We start from the raw sequence: 18,692 nt of genomic DNA on the forward strand, positions 1-18,692 counted from the left end.
CATTCATTATAGTGGCCTAACTTTGGCAAGTTAAGTTCTCTAACCCACCAACTTTTATGGTCTATAAACACCTTATTTTAACTAGTTGGTTTTATAGGTCATTTACCCTGGTGGCCTAAAAACTCATCTTGCAAAAGTTAGGACATCATGGTAAATACACTGTAGCTTAGAAACGCACTAGATGCATATGGTCATTTTTAGGTCATTTATCATAATGGCCTAGGAAAATCAACTTGCAAAAGTTAGGCCACTATGTTAAAATGGAAAAAACTCTAAAATTGAATTTCATACTCACCGAACATATGCAAATCTCTTCGGGACGGACATTATTTTAGTGTCATCCAACTGTCTGACACTCCAATGATAAAACAAGAGAGCAACTTTCTCGGGTCTTATGATCCCTTTCAAATTGTACCAACTCGTCTCCGTTGTTTGGTTGTATTTCAAAAATGTCATATCCTTCAGTAATTGCTGCTCGTTCTTGAATTTTGTGGGGAAATCCTCAAATTTCAGGACACGATTTGAGGCAATACTAATTTCAGAGAAGGTCGGTGGGATGGATCTGAAATTGTTGATTTTTTGGAGTACGAATTTTTGCCTCTAGGGACTTATAAGAACAGAATTTCGAGGTTTTTTTTGAGTAAAAAGACGCACCTCATGAAATGGATGAAATTATTGGGACCATTGTAAACCAAACGTTCATCAATGTCCATATTGATGACCCATTTTGAATGGAATCGACTTCGATAATGACATTCCTTAATTTTTTTAAATTTCTTTAACATGAAAAAATTTGTACATATGTCTCCATGAAAAGTTGAACCAATCTTTGGACTATCATAAATACCATAATAGAATGCCCCACACAACCCGTCAACTTTGAGTTCAATTATCTAGGCTCCTATAAGAGATATCAAAAATCTGTCAACTGACAAATTGTTTATCATGTTATCACCAATATTTTATCAGTTGACAAATTTTTGATATCTCTCATAGAAATCGAGATAATTGAGTTCAAAGTGTAGAGCTAACTCACATGTGTCTGAATCAAATGAAACATCCACCCCAATTCACATATTCCATTATATATTTGGTCGATTCAGCCAGCCCCATCCTCTCATAATCATCAATAATCCTCCGATCATACTCATTCATATTGAATATCGTAAAATAGAACATGGTAGTTCCCATCAATCGATAATGCTCCACATATTCGATAATTTCCAGCCACTTGGATTCGTCGCCGTATAATGGACCAACACAGACGGATAGCTCGTGGGCGGGTTCTGGAGAAATTTGGTTTTTTTTGTGTAGAAATAAAATTAGCTCATCCAAACTGTAACAATTTCGATTGTCATAAAACCCGTGAGGAATAGAGTGATCTAATTTTTCAATAAAATATTCACCTGGCATATTTTTTAGGTTATTTACCATAGTGGCCGAGAAAACTCAATTTTCGAAAGTTAGGTCACCATGTTGAACAGTCTAGAAATGACCTAATAGGCATCTGGTAGGTTTTCTAGACTATTTTTACATGGTGGCCTAACTTTCTCGCCATGATTTTTTCTAGGCCACCAACTTTTGTGACTTATGAGTGGACTAGAAAACACAACAGATGAATTTTAGGTCATTTTTTAAACTATCAACTACCGTGGCCTAGAAAACTCAACTTGCAAAAGTTAGGCTGCCATGTTGAAATGGTCTAGGAAACACACCAGGTGCATGTTAGATCATTCCCAGGTCACAAACTTTGATGGCCTAGAAAACTCAACTTGCAAATGTTAGGCTTTATGTTACAATTGCCTAGAACATTTACTCAGGTGGACTAGAAAAATCATATTGAGAAACTCAGGCCACCATGATAATGATAATGATAATGATAATGACCATGATAATGATGATGGCCACCACCATGGTAAATGGCCTATTAAACGCAATCTGACTGACAAAGCAAAAACGCTCTCATCGCAAAAATCTCGAATCTCGAAAGCTTCAAAAAATAAGTCACTTACGTTCATAAACCCTGTTTATCAATGGTATGGGGTCCTCAATAATCTCCTCATCGTCGTCTTCGTTCCATTTCAAACTGACAAATTCGGCTCCGACGCGTCTTGGGCAGGAGACTACAGTCAATGGCATCACATAAGATTTGTATCTGGATTTTGGAATTTCTCGCTGATTGCAATCAAAGTAGAGACAGGTGACTTCTTTTCTGGAAGTTTTGTTTAATTTTCAAAAGTACCGAAGAAATCCAATTTTTCTCGCTTCCTATTAAAGGTATCAAAAAGTTATCAACTGATAAAATGTTTATCATAACATCAAAAGTATTTTATCAGTTGACCAATTCTTAATATCTTGCACAACAATGGAGATAATCCAGTTCAAAAGAAACTCACGTATACGTATGGAACGCGGTGGTGACTATTGAAATCTGATCGGGGTACACAAATGCTGATAGAAGACGAGATTCGGCGTCCAGCATGTCATTCTACAAAAAAAAATTATAAAACTAAAAGTTATTGGATTACTGTACATGTCCACCGAGGTACTGACGTCTCCAATGTCCGAATTCTGCTGCATGGGGGATGGAATTGGTGTTCTTCGTGTTCCATTCAGGGACCACACATTTTCGCGGGACTATTCGGCTGAAAAAAATTGGTTTAGCCATAATAACCGTAATATTATCCTTGTCTGAGAAAAAAAAAGGTTGAGACGCAGAGAAAAAGTGTCTGTGTCTCCACCTTATGTGTGCTATTTAGGCTCTCCGCTTCGATATCGCTACCGTATTCAGACTGCAAAAAATACTCTCTAACCTTTTTTTCTCAGACAAGCATGATAATGTAAGTGTCATAATTCATATTGACCGCAAGCCCAATAGGTCCGTTTCTAGACCATTTCTCAGAATATTTCAGAATCTTCAAGATTAAGAATATCTATATGTCCTGTCTTTTAAAGACAGTAAGTCTATAAGGACCGTAAACCCATATTGACCATATGCCTACAAAGACTGTTAGCCTATAAGGACCATAGGCCTAAAATAACCGTACACCGCTTAGGATCATAAGGACCCTGTACCCATAAGACTCGTAGGTTTCAAGGACCGCATACCTCTTAAGACCAAAAGCCTATAAGGACCGTAAGCCTAAAATGACCTTAAACCCATATTGACCGTAAGCCTACCAGGACTGCTAGCCTATAAGGACCATAGGCCTAAAATAACCATACACCGCTTAGGACCATGAGGACTCTATACCCATAAGACTCGTAGGTCTTCAAGGACCGCATACCTCTTAGGACCACAAGCCTATAAGGACCGTAAGCCTAAAATGACAGTAAACCTATAAGGACCGTAGACTCATTATGACAGTAACCCTATAAAGACCGTAAGCCTATAAAGACTGTATGCCCATAAGGAGCGTAAACCTTTGATTTTCGTGAGCATATGAAGACCGTAAGCCTATAAGAACGGTAACCGCACAAGGAAAGTAAGCCTATAAAAACCGTAAAACTAACAAGACTATAAAGACAATAAAGCTATAAGGTCGGTACACCCATTAGAACCGTGAACCTAAAATCACAGAAAGCATATAAGGACGGTGAACCCTTTTCGGGACCATAAGCCTAGAGGGACCGTGAATCCATAAGGACCGTAAACCTATACCTATTAGGACCCCAATCCTATTAGGACCGTAAGCCTACAAGGACGATCTACCCGGACCACACCCCCATGAGACCAAATTAAAAAAATTTTACCTCTGTCCATGCCCTTCAACAATCCACGAATCTTCACTATCACTTGTCAATCCGCTCCGATTGCAATACAGTAGCCAAGTAAAAAATACCACAAAAATGAGAATTAAAAGTTTTCGACGATTCGGTCGACGCATCATTTCGTCGTCCATCTGATGAAAATATTTTTTCGTCAGGATGCCTAGTCGATGTCTTTTTTACAATCCGCTTCTGCCGTCACCTTAGGAGATTGCGATCTATGGAACGAGGGAAGGAAAAAAAGGAGGAAGGAGATCGGAAAGTGCGCGCTGTTAGCTTCTTTTTGTTCTGGCGAAAGAGAAGATCATGGAATGCTAAAAAGTATGGGAAGGAAATTTTGGAGGATTTTGTCTGGCATGACCGAAAAGAAATCCGGAAGGTTCTAGGGTTCTAGGGTTCTAGGGTTCTAGGGTTCTAGGGTTCTAGGGTTCTAGGGTTCCCTTTCGAACTTTCATCAAAACTTCAGAGTTTCAGAGCTTCCGAGCTCCCGGTCTTCAGTGGATTTTCTCAAAGATATCCAAATTTCCTTTATCTTGAACATTATTGTAATAGAGTTTCTCCTTCTAACTGACTCCAAATTTTTTTCATCCCCTCTTCCTCTTTTTTCCGAAGATAAAGATCTTCCGAGGAACGAGAAATTTTCGGTGTGTGTGTGTGCGTGTGTGTTGAAAATTAGCCGATGAGGGGTCTCTTTTTGTTTCACAGACGGGACACATTTTGGATTGATCTTCAGATTGGATTCGCGGAAAACAGAATTTGATGGATTTGAGAGAAGGAGAGTTAAAGAATAAAGTTTTCATGTTTAATTATGAGTTCCATGGTTTCAGAACAGTAAACATTTTCAGCAAAATTCGAATTTATTAAATCATTTTTAGTGGACCAAAAAGCCTTTATCTACTGGATCTGCTGGCTTCTTGACGCTCATCAGCTCGATTTGAGATTCCAGCTCCTCCAAGTGCTCCGCCTCCTCGTTTCTCGCCTCAGAATATAGGCTCCCAGCTGAGCTCTCATTGCGGCAATCATTCTATCTTGTTCCTGAATCACCATTTCCTTCTCCTTTAGCTCCTCCTCAAGTATGAAGTTGGTGGACATAAGTTCGTCTACGACGGTGAGCTGCATGGTAGGTAGATTCTGAAGAACAGAGATTTATTATAATATGTGATAAATTGACTCAAAGATAAATTGATTCAAAGTGAAATGTTAGAGGGCCCTTATAATACATGATTTATAGTGTCTGTTTGTATCATAGTGTTACTTACATACAGATCTCTTCCTATGACAAATCTTCAAAACCTATGACAAAACTTCATAAAGTGTTAGATGTCATAGTCACCTGCGACAGCTGAAAATCTCAGAAAGCGTTTTGTCATTATTTCTATCCTTTCTTCTTTACTATTAGATCTTTATCAAACACGATAACAAATGTTTCTAGAATCACCGGATTCTTACAAGTTCACTCTTCATGCCATCACTGCTATCGCAAGTCCTCTACATGTTTTCGGCATTTATTGTATCATTTATCTTACACCGAAAACATGGGTTCTGCCAAATGGTATTTATTGAACTCACACGTTACATGCATTTTGCTCGATTGGGGTATTACTGTGTTAACTGTGCCATATCTTATCCTTCCGGTTATAGGAGGATATCCATTGGGAATCTTAAGATGGTTTGGAGTGCCCATCGTTGTGCAAATATATGTCAGTATGACTATGGTTTCTTGTAGGTTGACCTTCTGATAGTGTGAATCAATGAACCTAATTTTTTAGTTACTGTTACTTCTATCGTTTTAATTTTCGAAAATAGATTCTATCAGCTGTATGCAATAAATAGTTCCTGGCGCTACCTACGTATACCGTTCATCATAACCAATTATTTGCTAGATGCGACTCATGTACTGCCAGCATGTTTGATGGTTCCCGATCAAAAGGTTGCATTGGAGTTCGCTTATAAGGTCAGGCGTTCTCGAAACATAAAAGCATTTAAACATTTTTACAGCGAATACCAAACTTATCGGATGAGACAAAAGCCGAGACACTATTCTTTCTAGGAATTGACTTTTGGATTCAAATACCGTATTTTTTGATAGGCCTCAAAACAGCTGTACAAGTATGCTTGTTTATTTGGCTGATCAATCGTAATATGAGTTTGGAATCTAGACGTTTCACTAGATCTGAAAATACAACAAATCTCCAGAGAAAGTTTTTGAAAGCTATTAAAGCTCAGGTAAATAAATTCTTGAAATATCAAGTTGAATTGAAAACTATATTCAATTACAGTTAATGGTATTGGCCATTAACTTTTTATTACCCCAAACATATACTATGGTTTCATTCATCACACACTATTACAACCAATTTGCGAACAATCTGGTTATTATTGCAGTTTCGTTGCATGGTATCAACTCCACTTTAATTATGCTATGGGCTCATAAAACATATCGTGAATATTGTTTTACGATTTTCAAAAAGATCAGAAGTGTTTTGGGATGCACATCTGTTTCAGCAGTATCACCTACATCTTCCTTAACTGTTTTAACCTAATATTGTTATGGAATAAAGTTTGAAAATAATATATTTCCTGTAAATACGAACACATTGGAACACAGCAAAAGTCTGGATCTTCTTTAAACTGAATGTCTAAGATGAAGAGCTTTTTGACAAACGCAATTAACAAAAATGTTCCTCGAATCCCCAGAATATTACAAATTCACTCTTAATTAGAGCGCTGCTTTGGAGCTCGCTTTAGAGGTCTGTGGTTATCAAAGCAATAGACATTTGAGCGCAAATACCGTACATCGTGATAGGTCATAAGAATTTCGCACAAGTATGGATCCGCGGAAAAAAGGGAACATAATTAGATGGATTTGAGAAATGCATTCAAAAAATGACCTCGTAAAGGTTTCTTATTTTCTTCTGATACAAAAAAAGGAGGTGTGGAAGAGAAACTCCGGGTTGAAAATCGTTTAATTTTGTTCGATAAAATTGTGTTCTTTTGACTTTGCAACAACTCAACAAAACTCTCATTTTCCATGGTTTCAGAACAGAAGACATTTTAAACAGAACTCCAATTTATTCAATCATTTTCTGTAGACCAAAAAACCAAAAAAAAATACAAGCAGACAAATAAAAAATCAAATCAAGGATTCCAAAAACTTGACATCCATCATTCGACATTGCAAGTTGTTTCCATCCACCACCGCCTCCATCAACAGCTCTCGAATCTTCTGTGGAATCGTCTCTCTGAACTTCATCTGACCGAGTAATCCAGCGTTTTCGATAAAGAAGCGCTTTGTCCAATCGATTTGCTTCTTCAGCTCCAACTCCCTATGCTCGGCTCTCCTTTCAGCATTGCTCAACGACTCTGACATCGATTCGAATGATTCTTTCAATTGTTTACTGGAGATGCACGTGAAATCACTTGTTGGCTCCGGACCATCGTCGTCAGACTCTTCGGAATCAGTCTCATAGTACGGATGATAGAACATTTCATCTTTTGGAGCTACCTTCTTGACGTTCATCAGCTCGATTTGAGATTCCAGCTCCTCCAAGTGTTCCGAATACTTCTGCGTCAAGTATTCAACTTTGGCGTTGGCCTCCTTCTGAGCCTTCTCTATTTCCGCTTCAGCAGCTGTCTCATAAGCTCTAAGCCGAGCTCTCATTTCCGCAATCATCCGATCTTGTTCCTGGATCACGATCTCCTTCTCCTTTAGCTCCTCCTCGAGCATGAAGTTGGTGGACATCAGTTCGTCTACGACGGTGAGCTGCATGGTAGGTAGTTTCTGAAATAAAGATATTCATTAGGTAATAGAAGCTATAGACTTTTGCAGGGTAAAAAAAGCGACTTAAAGGTGGGGGGACATGAAAAAAATAATGTTCTCGAAAATCCGTTCAAAGATGCCCCTCGAGGAGTTGAACTTGTGAGGGCGATGATTGAGGGTGCGGCGCCGCTACCGACTGAGCCACGCGGGCAAAGAGAAAGCGCACGCCCGTTTGCATACATAAAGGCGAGGACGACAGCTGTACGCAGAGTGACATTAAGCGTTGTACACCGTGACGGTAGCATGCATACTCTAGCTACAAAAAAACTACGAAAAATCTCCTGTCCCCCTTTACCTTTAGTAGAGATTTAAAGTTTGGCGGAAAGATATAGGAACTGTTTAAAGAAGGCAACGTACGGTAGATTGGTTATAATGAGATCTACTAATGAATTGTCTTGGAAGGAAACCTTTATTTAGGACTCGACCAGGTGAGGTTGTTACCAGGTTGGGCTGTAAAGGCACCGTACCACATGATGATGTGAAGAGATAAGAGTGACATATTCATTGTTCATCTACAGTGACACCTATCTTAACTGAAGACCCAAAAACATGGGCTCTGCAAAATGGTACTTATTGAATTTACACGTTACGTGTATTCTGCTAGATTGGGAGATTACTGTGCTAGGTACCGCATCTTATCCTACCGGCCATAGCAGGATATCCATTACGAATCTAAACATGTTACCTGGTGCATTTTTTCATCCTGAATCGAATGGCATTCACAGAACTTTTGTATCTTTTCCCGTTCTTCTGAAACCCCCAAAATCGATTTGTGTCGAAAAGATACATCACTGTCTACTTCGTCTAGCATGAATACATTATTACACTTCCACAGGATCCTCAGACTGCGACCGCGTAGCGACTGCGACCGTTCCTTTTCCAGAACACCATTCCTGATTTAAGGTTCAAACTAGACTTCATTGTGTTTCTGGGTCACCCCACGACTATTACCAATCATCATATTTCAACATCACACTCAATTAGTTCCGATAGCTACCCATAAAAATTTTCCAGCACCATCCGATAAGTTACGAAATCAATTATGTCAGAGAAAATGATAGAGAGCGGTGGTAATAAAAAATTTACGACTTCTGCTTCTTGCTCCCCTCTCTACGACACAGTAGTCGACACTATAAAATTTGCGTTTGATTGAAATTGATAAGAAATTGTTGTGAAAAAAAAGGAATTGAAATTTGTTCTGGAAGTTTTGAAGAGGTCAGAAATTAGTGGGGTGTGGTCTGAACATATGGAAATTTGTAATGAAATGTTTTATGGCGAAGGAAGGAAAGTTTGAGGTAGTTATCGAAATTCGAAATTAGGAATAGAATATTATTAGTTTATGGTCTTGTCTCAGATTTTCTCTGTTTTCGGAGATTCTGAGATTCTGAGATTCTGAGATTCTGAGATTCTGAGATTCTGAGATTCTGAGATTCTGAGATTCTGAGATTCTGAGATTCTGAGATTCTGAGATTCTGAGATTCTGAGATTCTGAGATTCTGAGATTCTGAGATTCTGAGATTCTGAGATTCTGAGATTCTGAGATTCTGAGATTCTGAGATTCTGAGATTCTGAGATTCTGAGATTTTGAGGTTTTGAGGTTTTGAGATTCTGAGATTCTGAGATTCTGAGGTTTTGAGGTTTTGAGATTCTGAGATTCTGAGGTTCTGAGATTCTGAGATTCTGAGATTTTGAGGTTTTGAGGTTTTGAGGTTTTGAGATTCTGAGATTCTGAGATTCTGAGGTTTTGAGGTTTTGAGATTCTGAGATTCTGAGGTTCTGAGATTCTGAGATTTTCAGATTCTGAGATTCTGAGATTAATAGCTTAAAGTTTTACACAGAAAAAAAAGAAATCTGCGTTGTCTCTCCAACGAGGTTGCCTTCTTTAAAGGCGCATATCAAAAAGACCGTAGAATCTATCAAAAAATATTGTAAATTATAAAATTGCTCAGCATGAAATTTCCTACATTTTCATAGTTTATGACTCTTTGTTATCACTAAAACTAAGTGAGATAAGCCTGTTGAAAAAAGAGCGTAATCCGCTTTTCAACACATTAGCGGAAACAAAAAATTGACTTTCTATTTTCAATAATTTTCTGATAACAACAGTGTTACGCAACTTCTTTTCATTGTTATCTTTCTCTATCAATTTTCCGTATACAGAGAAACACACACACACACATTTTTTCAGAATGGCCCATTTGTTATTTTTCTTTTTGAAATATTATTTGCTCTTATTATTGATAATTCAAGCTGATGGCTCTGATAGCTGTGCTGGCACCTTTTCCAGCGCTGCTGGCACTTCCTTGGAAGAGGTATGAAAACATGCTCTATTGAGAATATTGTAAAATTTTAGATAAACGGAAAGTGCATAGTTGCTACAAAACAAAACTACAAAACAAGTGGAGGATCATCAGCTGCGACAACATGTACAAGTATTGGAGTCGCTTCAGGAAAGAAAATGTATCCATATGTGCCGTTATCAATAGATAGTAAAGCCGAAAATGATCATGTTAAAGGTGAGAAAAGCCAAATTGGTAAAAATTAGAACCTAAATACCAGTAGACTTCCGTTATTTTAATGTTGTTAAAAAATTCGAAGTTGTTGTTTTTTTCTCAAAATCAACATAGGAGTTTTTGACTTGGTGTTTACCTTGATTCCATTCTAAACTTGTATTGAATTGTTTAAGGTTATTGGAAATGTCCGAAAATTGACATTTTTGAGCATTCGGCGAGCAGAAAGTATGCACAAACACATATTTTCAGATGGCATGGCAATTAACGACATCGACACAGCTTATAACGGACTAGTGCTATCCGGATTGTGGCAGTGGATAAATGGAGATTCATCGAGTTATTCGAATTGGGGTAAGTTTGCAATTATCTCGACAACTACTAAAAAATTACGGAGAAAACTATGCTTTTGAAGTACACTTTCAGTCCAAATATGTATTCGAAATAACCACTTTCTTTTTAAAAAAATTTGGAACGAAAAATGTGAATTTCCAGCCAAGCCGCCAGTCACACAACCACCAACTCCTGGTACAACTACCGTACCATTCCGATCAACCCTTCCACCATCCCAACAGCGAAGATCCACAGCTGTGGTTATTGGAATAGATGCCTCTTTGTTTTCGACAAGCTCACTTACTTTTGCGGTAAGCTTTTTTTTGACGAATGCGCTCTATTGCACAGCCAATGTACCTTAATGGGGACCTTTTGTACATGTTGACTTATTTAAAAGCGCATTCCGCGAAAATCAATATTGTTACGAAAAAGTTGAATAATACAAAAATGTTAATCATAAAATTTCACCCATTTGGTTAATTGACACAGTTTTGGTAACTCAAAAGTTAACGGAGATACAAGCGCTTAAAGTTGTACATCATACGATGTCTCCTGCGAGATTGACTTCTTTAAAGACACGTATCACAAATACCATCGAACCTATCAAAAAGTTATTAACTACAAAAATATTAAACATAAAATTTTACACATTTTGCTAATAGACAACGTTTTTGTATCTTTTGAACTTATGGAGATATAGCGTCTTAAAGTTTTACGTCGATAAAGTGGTATCTGCGTTGTCTAAAGTGAGGTTGACTTCTTTAAATATGTAAATCTCAAGAACCAATAATGCTATCAAAAAGTTGTTGACTACAAAATTGCTAAGCATAACATTTTACACATTTTGTTACTTTTCAAAATTTTTGATATCTCAAAAACTATAAGAGATACAAACTCTCAAAATTGTACGTCGCAACTACGCTCTACCGTACCACTCCAAATTTCAGCAACTCGACTTTGCTCGTTCCCTATCCACCTATATCGCTGAGCGTGGACCCGCAGAATTTGCAATTTTCGCCTATGGCTGCACAGTCCAATCTCCATATATTGTACAGTATCCAAATTTTGTCAGAACATTTGACGATACAGATGCCATGATTTCCAATGTGAATGAGATGATTATTCATGATTGTGTAAGAAGTAATCCTCTTGATTTTAAAGGGTAAGTGATGAAACAGTTTCAGACAAAACCAATTTTCAAAAAAAAACTTGTCCAGAATGTTCCGTGACCAGACAGTCTACTACAACCGATACTCCAGATCGTATAGACCGTTCAAATCGAAATTTTTGTCTATGATCTACTTTAGTTCTTCAACGTGAGCCTTTAAATGTGACCCAAAATTCCATTGCCCCGTCCCATTATTCCAGAGACTCGGATAATATCAAAGCAGCAATTTCGCTCTACCCAATCACCAATTCAACTGTTATCACAGTCAATGTTGGAAATTCGTCAATCGATATTTCTAGATTATCGATTCCGGTTTGGAAGTATGGATTTCGTGTGAACACTACAGATGACATTATGGGTCTCGTACCGAAAATCGATGCGATTATTTTTGGAGATGGATATGTGCATAGTTCTATCGCTGGTTTAGCAGTGAAACCAGAGAAACAAGAGCAAAATGAGCAAAAAGAGCGTAAATTGGATTATTCGGTTAGGATTAGAGGTGAGCAATTTTCACAGTTTTGTATCTCGGCTGGTTTTGGAGATATGGCAAAGTTTATCGTTCACAAAACATGTAAAATTTTATGCTCACCGTTTTTGTAGTTGGTTGCTTTTTGATAGAATTGTTGGTTCTTGAGATATGCGCCTTTAAAGAAGTAAACATGAATGAAGTTAGCACAAATGCCTCTTTTGCGGTGTGCAACTTGTAGCGCTTGTATCTCATTTAGTTTTAGAGACCTCAAGAAGTTATCAACTAACAAAATATGTAAAATGTTATGCTTAAAATTTTTGTAGTTAAAGGAGGGCAGACAGCAAAAATTTCGGGGAAAATTTCAGGGAACGTGTATTTTGCCGTCGCGGTGTTAGCACCTAAAGCGCGCAATCGTACGCGCAAACTACTTTTCATGTTTTTTCATTATTTTTATTTTGCGGCTTTTTTTTTAATTTTTAGCAATTTTAACTGTTTAAAACTCAGTTTTTTTTCAATTCATCATAAATCCCGTAGAAAATAGAACGGTTTCGCAATTATTTTGTACAATTGACTAATTATTTTGACTTAATGATTTTTTAATAATGTTCAATTTTTTTATCAGACAAAACAAACGAAAGCGATGATGACGATGAAGAAAAAGAACGAGAAAAACAAGAAGAACATTAAGAGCAAGAAGAACAAGAAAAGGAAGAAGAAGACAGTAAAGGAAAAAGAAGAAGTCAGGCAGCAGAGGAGAATTAGTGAGTCTTTGAAATTTATTGTCGTAGATCTCTTCTCAACTCGTAGCTTTCATCATCTTCACTCTCCTCTAGATCATCGTGATTTTCTCCCTCATCATCCATTAGAACTAGATGGTCCCAAACTGAATCGATCTGAAAACGTATAATTTAGAACCCGTCATTAGAAAAAATATCACATCTGAAGTTGTGTTCGATTTGAGGGAAGTTTAGCCTCATTGATGTAGCAATACTTTTTGAGCGGTCTGAAGTGAAACTTTTCACAGCTCCAGGCTCCAAGTACTTTGATGCTTCCTCAACGAGTCTGGAAAAACTCTTCTCAAACCCTTCCTTTTCCATATCGTATCTCTTCTCTGAATAAGCAATTCTAAAATTTAATATGGCTTCAAGTTTCAGTACCCCTGTTTTCTGTCGGACAATCTCAAAGTCTAGGGCTAGATGGTATTTAGAATCCGTTAACACATATCTTAGATACAGTGCTGATCTTCCCATACTGTCGAATGAACCATCTCCTACCATGTTCAAAGCACCATCCTGAAATAATGCTCACTTTGTTTCCTAGAAAAAAATGAATTCGAATTACATCTTCATAGGCTTTTCTCATAAACTCCCACACCCACTCCTTTGTGTTCTGGTACCAGATCGTCACCGCGGGATAAACATAATTTCCTTTGATTCGATCGTAAGTTCTCGCTGTGAAACAAGGAGCGTCGATGATGTAGAACAACTGTTTCACCTTCTGGAATACACTGCTAGTTATCTTTCCTGATTCAGCGTTCACCCTAATTGGTATATAAGAAGCTTGAATACAAATACATGCCGCCTACATTCCGGCTAACCTCAAAATCACACCCAGATAGGAAAATTCCGGAAGCCAGGTCTAAATGAATTTCCCGTAGTTGTTGTCTTCCTTCTCTTGAATCGGATTGGCAAAATTTAGAATTGTTCCATTTCCATTTCCTCCCGCAATCACAACATTGACATACCTTCAGAAGTTTTTTTAATAGGATTTTCGTTATTTTTAGCTTTCTCACATTCATGTTGAAACCACGATAATCAATATTCATGTCTGCCTTACTTCCACATTTTCTGCATACTTTGAGAAGTGATAAAACTGATTCAGTAGAAGAGATACAGTACGTTTTATGACTGGGATTTTCAGATACTTCTCCTCCACTTCTACTGCTGCCGTCGTCTTCAGAGAACCACCCGTCCGGCGGGGCATACTGTAATTTTTGTTGTTGTTCTCTTTTTAATTGTTAGGAATTTCTCATAAATATCTATTGTATTTTCTTTTAACTTCTTTTTGTAAATATAAATCTGTATTTTTCAAATCTTCTTCTCATGCAGATACCTCGGAACTAGGCTCTGAAGGAACACTCTGCGTCTCCTCTAATCCAACAATTTGGCTCTTCCATACCCAGTGATCGAGCGCTTCCTCTTGCGGATTATTCCAGGACACCTGTGAATTGTATTCTCAGTGATTTTGGAAGCGATTTAGTTACTCACTGGATTCGGAAGTTTGAACCTGCCCTTTCCATTTGAAACATGAGCCAAGCAGATGTATGGACAACGAAATGCCTGACAGTTTCTTCGAAAAGCTCCGCCCAGAATCTCCGACCATTTCTCTCTCTGTTTATCATTTCATGGAACTTTGGTTGCTTCTTTTTTCAGAATTTTGTCTCCACACGCACAACAAGTAACAAAGAGCATTTTTGAACAGGCGAAAATACGAAAGAAAAATAGAAAACAAGTGTCGTAAACTTAGATGTATTCGACGCTGTGTAGGTAGAAAGTTTCAGAATAACAACGTCAATTCCCTGGATCGTACAATCAAAAATTATGAAACATGCAAGATAGTATCTGTTTCCCCATTTCTATTTTGAAAAATGATGTTAACAAAGCGAAAAAAAAGAGAAAACCACGTGAAGGAATCGAACTCTTGACTTCATGAACGACAGTTTCGCGCACAACCACTTACACCGCGCGCGCACGTTGTGAGTTTTGTGTGGTTTCGTGTTATGAAGCAACGCGGCGACAGCAAGACGCAGTGGTCAAACAGAAGTGAATTTTTTAGCCGATGAGATGATTTTTTTCAGATTTTCAATTAGGTATATATACTTGCACTTTAGATTCACATATTTTAAGAAAAAAATGAAAATTTTGAAATTTTTGATGTCTGGCCTCCTTTAATAGCTTTTTGATAGAATTATTAGTTCTTGAGATATGCGTCTTCAAAGAAGTGCTTCTTCCAGAACCTTCGAATCTCGCAACCAGCTACGAGGACTGCGCCTATATGAACGCCACTGACGGCTTATGGTACTCTGATGGATCGTGTGCTACAAAACGTCAAATTCTATGTCAATACGTTTTACCACAACCACCACAACCACCAACTCCAAATCCCACTTTTGATTGGCAGGATCCGTAAGTTCCAGTACAACCTGTAATAAAATGACACTTGTAACTTTGAGCCAATTTTTCTCGATTCCTGTAAAAGATATCAAAAAGTGATCATCTGATAAAATATTTTTGACTTTATGATAAACATTTTTATAGTTGATTACTTTTTGATATCTCTCACTGGAATCGAGATATATAAGCTCAAAGTTGACAGTAGTGTTTTTTCTAAAAAGTTCAAATTTCAGCTGCTACTTCGAGACCACGAACTTTACTTATTTCCAAATTTTAGAAAATTCGAAATGCTATCGGGTAAGTATCCCAAGAACCGAGATTTTTGGAGGAAAAAAAATACGGAACACTTTCAGATGTCCGTGTCGAAGAAGCAGTTCGCAGAAGCCGAAAACGTTTGCATTTCCAACCATCCCCTTTTCCTGCATACACCTAGACTAACATCTGTAGAAAGTGCCGATGAAGAGGCGCAATTGAGAAGTAAGCTTAAAAAAGGATAAAAAAGAAAGGGGAAGAACGGAGGGTCGAACCAACAACCCCCAAAAGCGGGCAGATCGTCAGCCGCGCGCGCTATCCACTGCACCACGGAGGCACACCCATGCATATCCCTTACTTGTTATAAAAAACACCACCGCATTCACAATTTTTTTCAGCACTCGTCGCGAATATCACTTCGGAAGGCATGTTTTGGTTTGGACTAAAACGGGATCCCGTCAACTCGACGAATTGGTATTTTATCAATGGAGATATCTATGATGCATCGTATAGTAATTGGAGAGATGGATATCCGAGAGACGCAGACGGTTGTGATTGTGTAGCCATGGTCGTGAATGATAACAAATGGATCAATACGGATTGTAATAAGTCATTATACTCGATATGTGCATTTAGATTTAATGTGACTGATAAAGCGTTTTGATTCGATTCTCATTGTTTTAAATGAATAGGGACCGAAGTTAGCTTCAAAATGGGTATAAACACGGCTAGATTCGTAACATTTTGAAATTTTGGGTCCCACCATGAAAAGCTAAAAATTACTGTATCTCGTCTATTTTTGTCCCAAATTATTTGAAAATACAGCGATGAAGTGCTTTTTAAATTCATCAAACTCATAGCGCCACTGATTTCTAGTGCTCTAGCGCAATTTTATAATCTTACAATGATGAGAGGAAGTGTCCCTAGCAGATGGAAAACGTCAATAATTGTTCCATTACCTAAAAAACTAAACCAACCAATCCAGTCGACTATCGTCCAATTTCTCTCACATCGCACTTATGTAGACTGTATGAAAGATGTATTCTAAGTAGACTAGCTCCTTATCTAGATGAGAGACAGTTCTGGAGTAGGAATCAGCATGGTTTTAGAGCAAAAAATCAACAGTTACTAACATGATGGAGAGTTTGAATTATTGGACTGATATGATTGAAAATAAGGGACAAGTAGATGTTATTTACCTAGACTTTTCTAAGGCATTTGATAAAATTCCACACGATTGCCTTCTTAATAAGCTACAACAACTTAATTTGAATCAGTACTTGTTAAAATGTCTTGACAATTTTCTTTCTGAGCGTAATTATAGAGTAAAGGTTGGGTCCGCGCTATCATGATCAAAACCAGCAATTTGCGGAGTTCCACAAGCAACAGTTTTGTCCCCAGTTCTTTTTGGGATCTATGTTAATGAAATATCGTCTATTCTCCCTCAAGAAGTTCACTGTAAACAGTTTGCAGATGATACTAAACTATATGCCTCGGTTAACAAAAATGATTCTGACAACACGCTGCAAAAAAGCATAGACTTAATACAAAATTGGTCTGAAAAATCCAAACTCCCGCTTAACGCAAAGAAAACCGTTGCTCTTACAGTAGGTAAATGCAAAAAAGCTATAAACTACTTCATTGAAGGTCAATCTATCAAAAAAGAGACAATAACCCGTGACTTGGGATTTATAGTATCTGAAAAACTGGATTTTTCTGAGCACTGGAGACAAGCAACCAACAAGGCTAAATTCCTCTAGATTTGGACATTTTTGGTCCCACCACGAAAAGCTAAAAACTACCGTATCTCGGCTAGTTTTGCTCCGAATTTTGTGAAAATAATACAGTTAAAATTGTCTTGTTATGTGCTTCAAAACAAGTATAAACACGGCTAGATTCGTAACATTTCGAGATTTTGGGTCTCACCACGAAAACATAAAAAGTACTGTATCTCGGCTGATTCTGCTCCGAGTTTTGTGAAAATTATACTGTTAGAACTGTCTTGTTATGAGCTTCAAAATGAGTATAAACACGGCTAGATTTGGACATTTTTTCGTATTACTGTACTTTTCCACTCGAGACCCAAAATTGTGAATTTTTAATAATACATCTAAATTACGCTCCCCAAGAGCTTCAAAATGAGTATAAACACGACTAGTTTCTGAGAATTTCGAAAAATTCAAATTTTAAAGGATTACTGTACTTTTCCACTCGAGACCCCCAAAAATTTCAAAATTGGGTTTCCAAAGCTTCAAGGTGATTACTCTAATCCGATTTTTTCGTAATTTCGAACCACATTTCAGGCCAAAATTTATTTTTCCAGAAAATTCAATTTTCAAAAAAAAATTTGAAAAAAAAACAAGAAAATTCGAGAGAAAGCGAGTAAGAGAGAGAAAGTAACAGAGAGAGAGAGAGAGAGAGAGAAAGAGGGAAACTAATTTTCAGACAAACAAAACGAAGAAACGTGGTTAAAATTGGGTTGGAAGAGGCGGAGAAGGAGCATGACAGAATACCAGTCACTTGTAATTTTTTCTCAAAAATTGAAAAAAAAATTTTTGATTTGGGAAACAAGGAAACATGATAAGACTCACAGGATGGATGGGGAAAATTGGCTATTATAATTTAGCAAAAAGGATTTTTCAAAAAAGAAAAAAAAAGAGTGAGATTCTTCGAAAATTAAAAAATCAAGAATTCAGAATTCAGAATCCAGATGACGTCGTCACATCGCTTCAGATGCGTGCCTGCATTCCACCGTTGATTCCGATCGTTTCTCCGGATATGTAGCTAGCTTCATCCGATACCAGGAAGGCCACAGCTTCGGCACACTCATCCGGGTCTCCGAATCTACGCTGAGCAATCTGCGAGAGCCATTTTTGCTTCTCGACCTCGTCGGCGAATAGGGCTTGCGAGAAGTCGGTTTGGATGATTCCTGGAAGAAAAAATTGTTTTTGAATTTTCAAATTTTTTGGATGTTTCGATTTTTCTGGGTAATTCTAGGTCCTTCTAGATCTTTCTAGGCCCTTCTAGACCTTTTCAGAACGTTCAGGATCTTTCTGTATTGGTCTGAATCCTTCTGGATCCTTCCGGATCCTTCTGGCATCTTCTGGATCCGTCTAGGCCCTACTAAATTTCTCTGGATCCCTCTAGATCCTTCTAGATCGTTCTGGACCCTTCTCGATTCTTCTAGATCTCTCTAGAG

At 37.7% G+C, this 18,692-nt stretch overlaps 4 protein-coding genes across 4 annotated transcripts; 2 read left to right on the forward strand and 2 right to left on the reverse strand.

Annotated features, from left to right (window-relative positions):
* Window positions 1–291: 291 nt before the first annotated feature.
* Window positions 292–3,902, reverse strand: CBG24747 (the record flags this gene model as incomplete). The annotated part of the gene is made up of 7 exons (XM_002648415.2): window positions 292–562; window positions 655–758; window positions 1,075–1,286; window positions 2,013–2,212; window positions 2,397–2,488; window positions 2,534–2,645; window positions 3,754–3,902. The coding sequence occupies 7 exons, from the start codon at window positions 3,900–3,902 to the stop codon at window positions 292–294; spliced, it is 1,140 nt and encodes a 379-aa protein (XP_002648461.2).
* Window positions 3,903–5,303: 1,401 nt separating this feature from the next.
* On the forward strand, window positions 5,304–6,311 carry CBG26749 (the record flags this gene model as incomplete). The annotated part of the gene is made up of 4 exons (XM_045240951.1): window positions 5,304–5,490; window positions 5,538–5,722; window positions 5,767–5,994; window positions 6,048–6,311. 4 exons carry the CDS (start codon window positions 5,304–5,306, stop codon window positions 6,309–6,311), a joined length of 864 nt encoding a protein of 287 aa, XP_045100745.1.
* A 590-nt stretch (window positions 6,312–6,901) lies between these two features.
* Window positions 6,902–7,537, reverse strand: CBG24748 (the record flags this gene model as incomplete). Its single annotated transcript, XM_002648416.2, has 1 exon — window positions 6,902–7,537. One exon carries the CDS (start codon window positions 7,535–7,537, stop codon window positions 6,902–6,904), a length of 636 nt encoding a protein of 211 aa, XP_002648462.2.
* Window positions 7,538–9,777: 2,240 nt separating this feature from the next.
* Cbr-clec-205 lies at window positions 9,778–16,157 on the forward strand (the record flags this gene model as incomplete). Its single annotated transcript, XM_045240952.1, has 11 exons — window positions 9,778–9,900; window positions 9,942–10,104; window positions 10,351–10,452; window positions 10,594–10,742; window positions 11,379–11,593; window positions 11,649–11,747; window positions 11,800–12,098; window positions 15,082–15,253; window positions 15,475–15,538; window positions 15,595–15,718; window positions 15,892–16,157. 11 exons carry the CDS (start codon window positions 9,778–9,780, stop codon window positions 16,155–16,157), a joined length of 1,776 nt encoding a protein of 591 aa, XP_045091409.1.
* Window positions 16,158–18,692: the final 2,535 nt, after the last annotated feature.

This window comes from Caenorhabditis briggsae, assembly GCF_000004555.2.
Source record: "Caenorhabditis briggsae AF16 supercontig from assembly CB4, cb25.NA_215, whole genome shotgun sequence".
Taxonomy (NCBI): Eukaryota; Metazoa; Nematoda; class Chromadorea; order Rhabditida; family Rhabditidae; genus Caenorhabditis; species Caenorhabditis briggsae.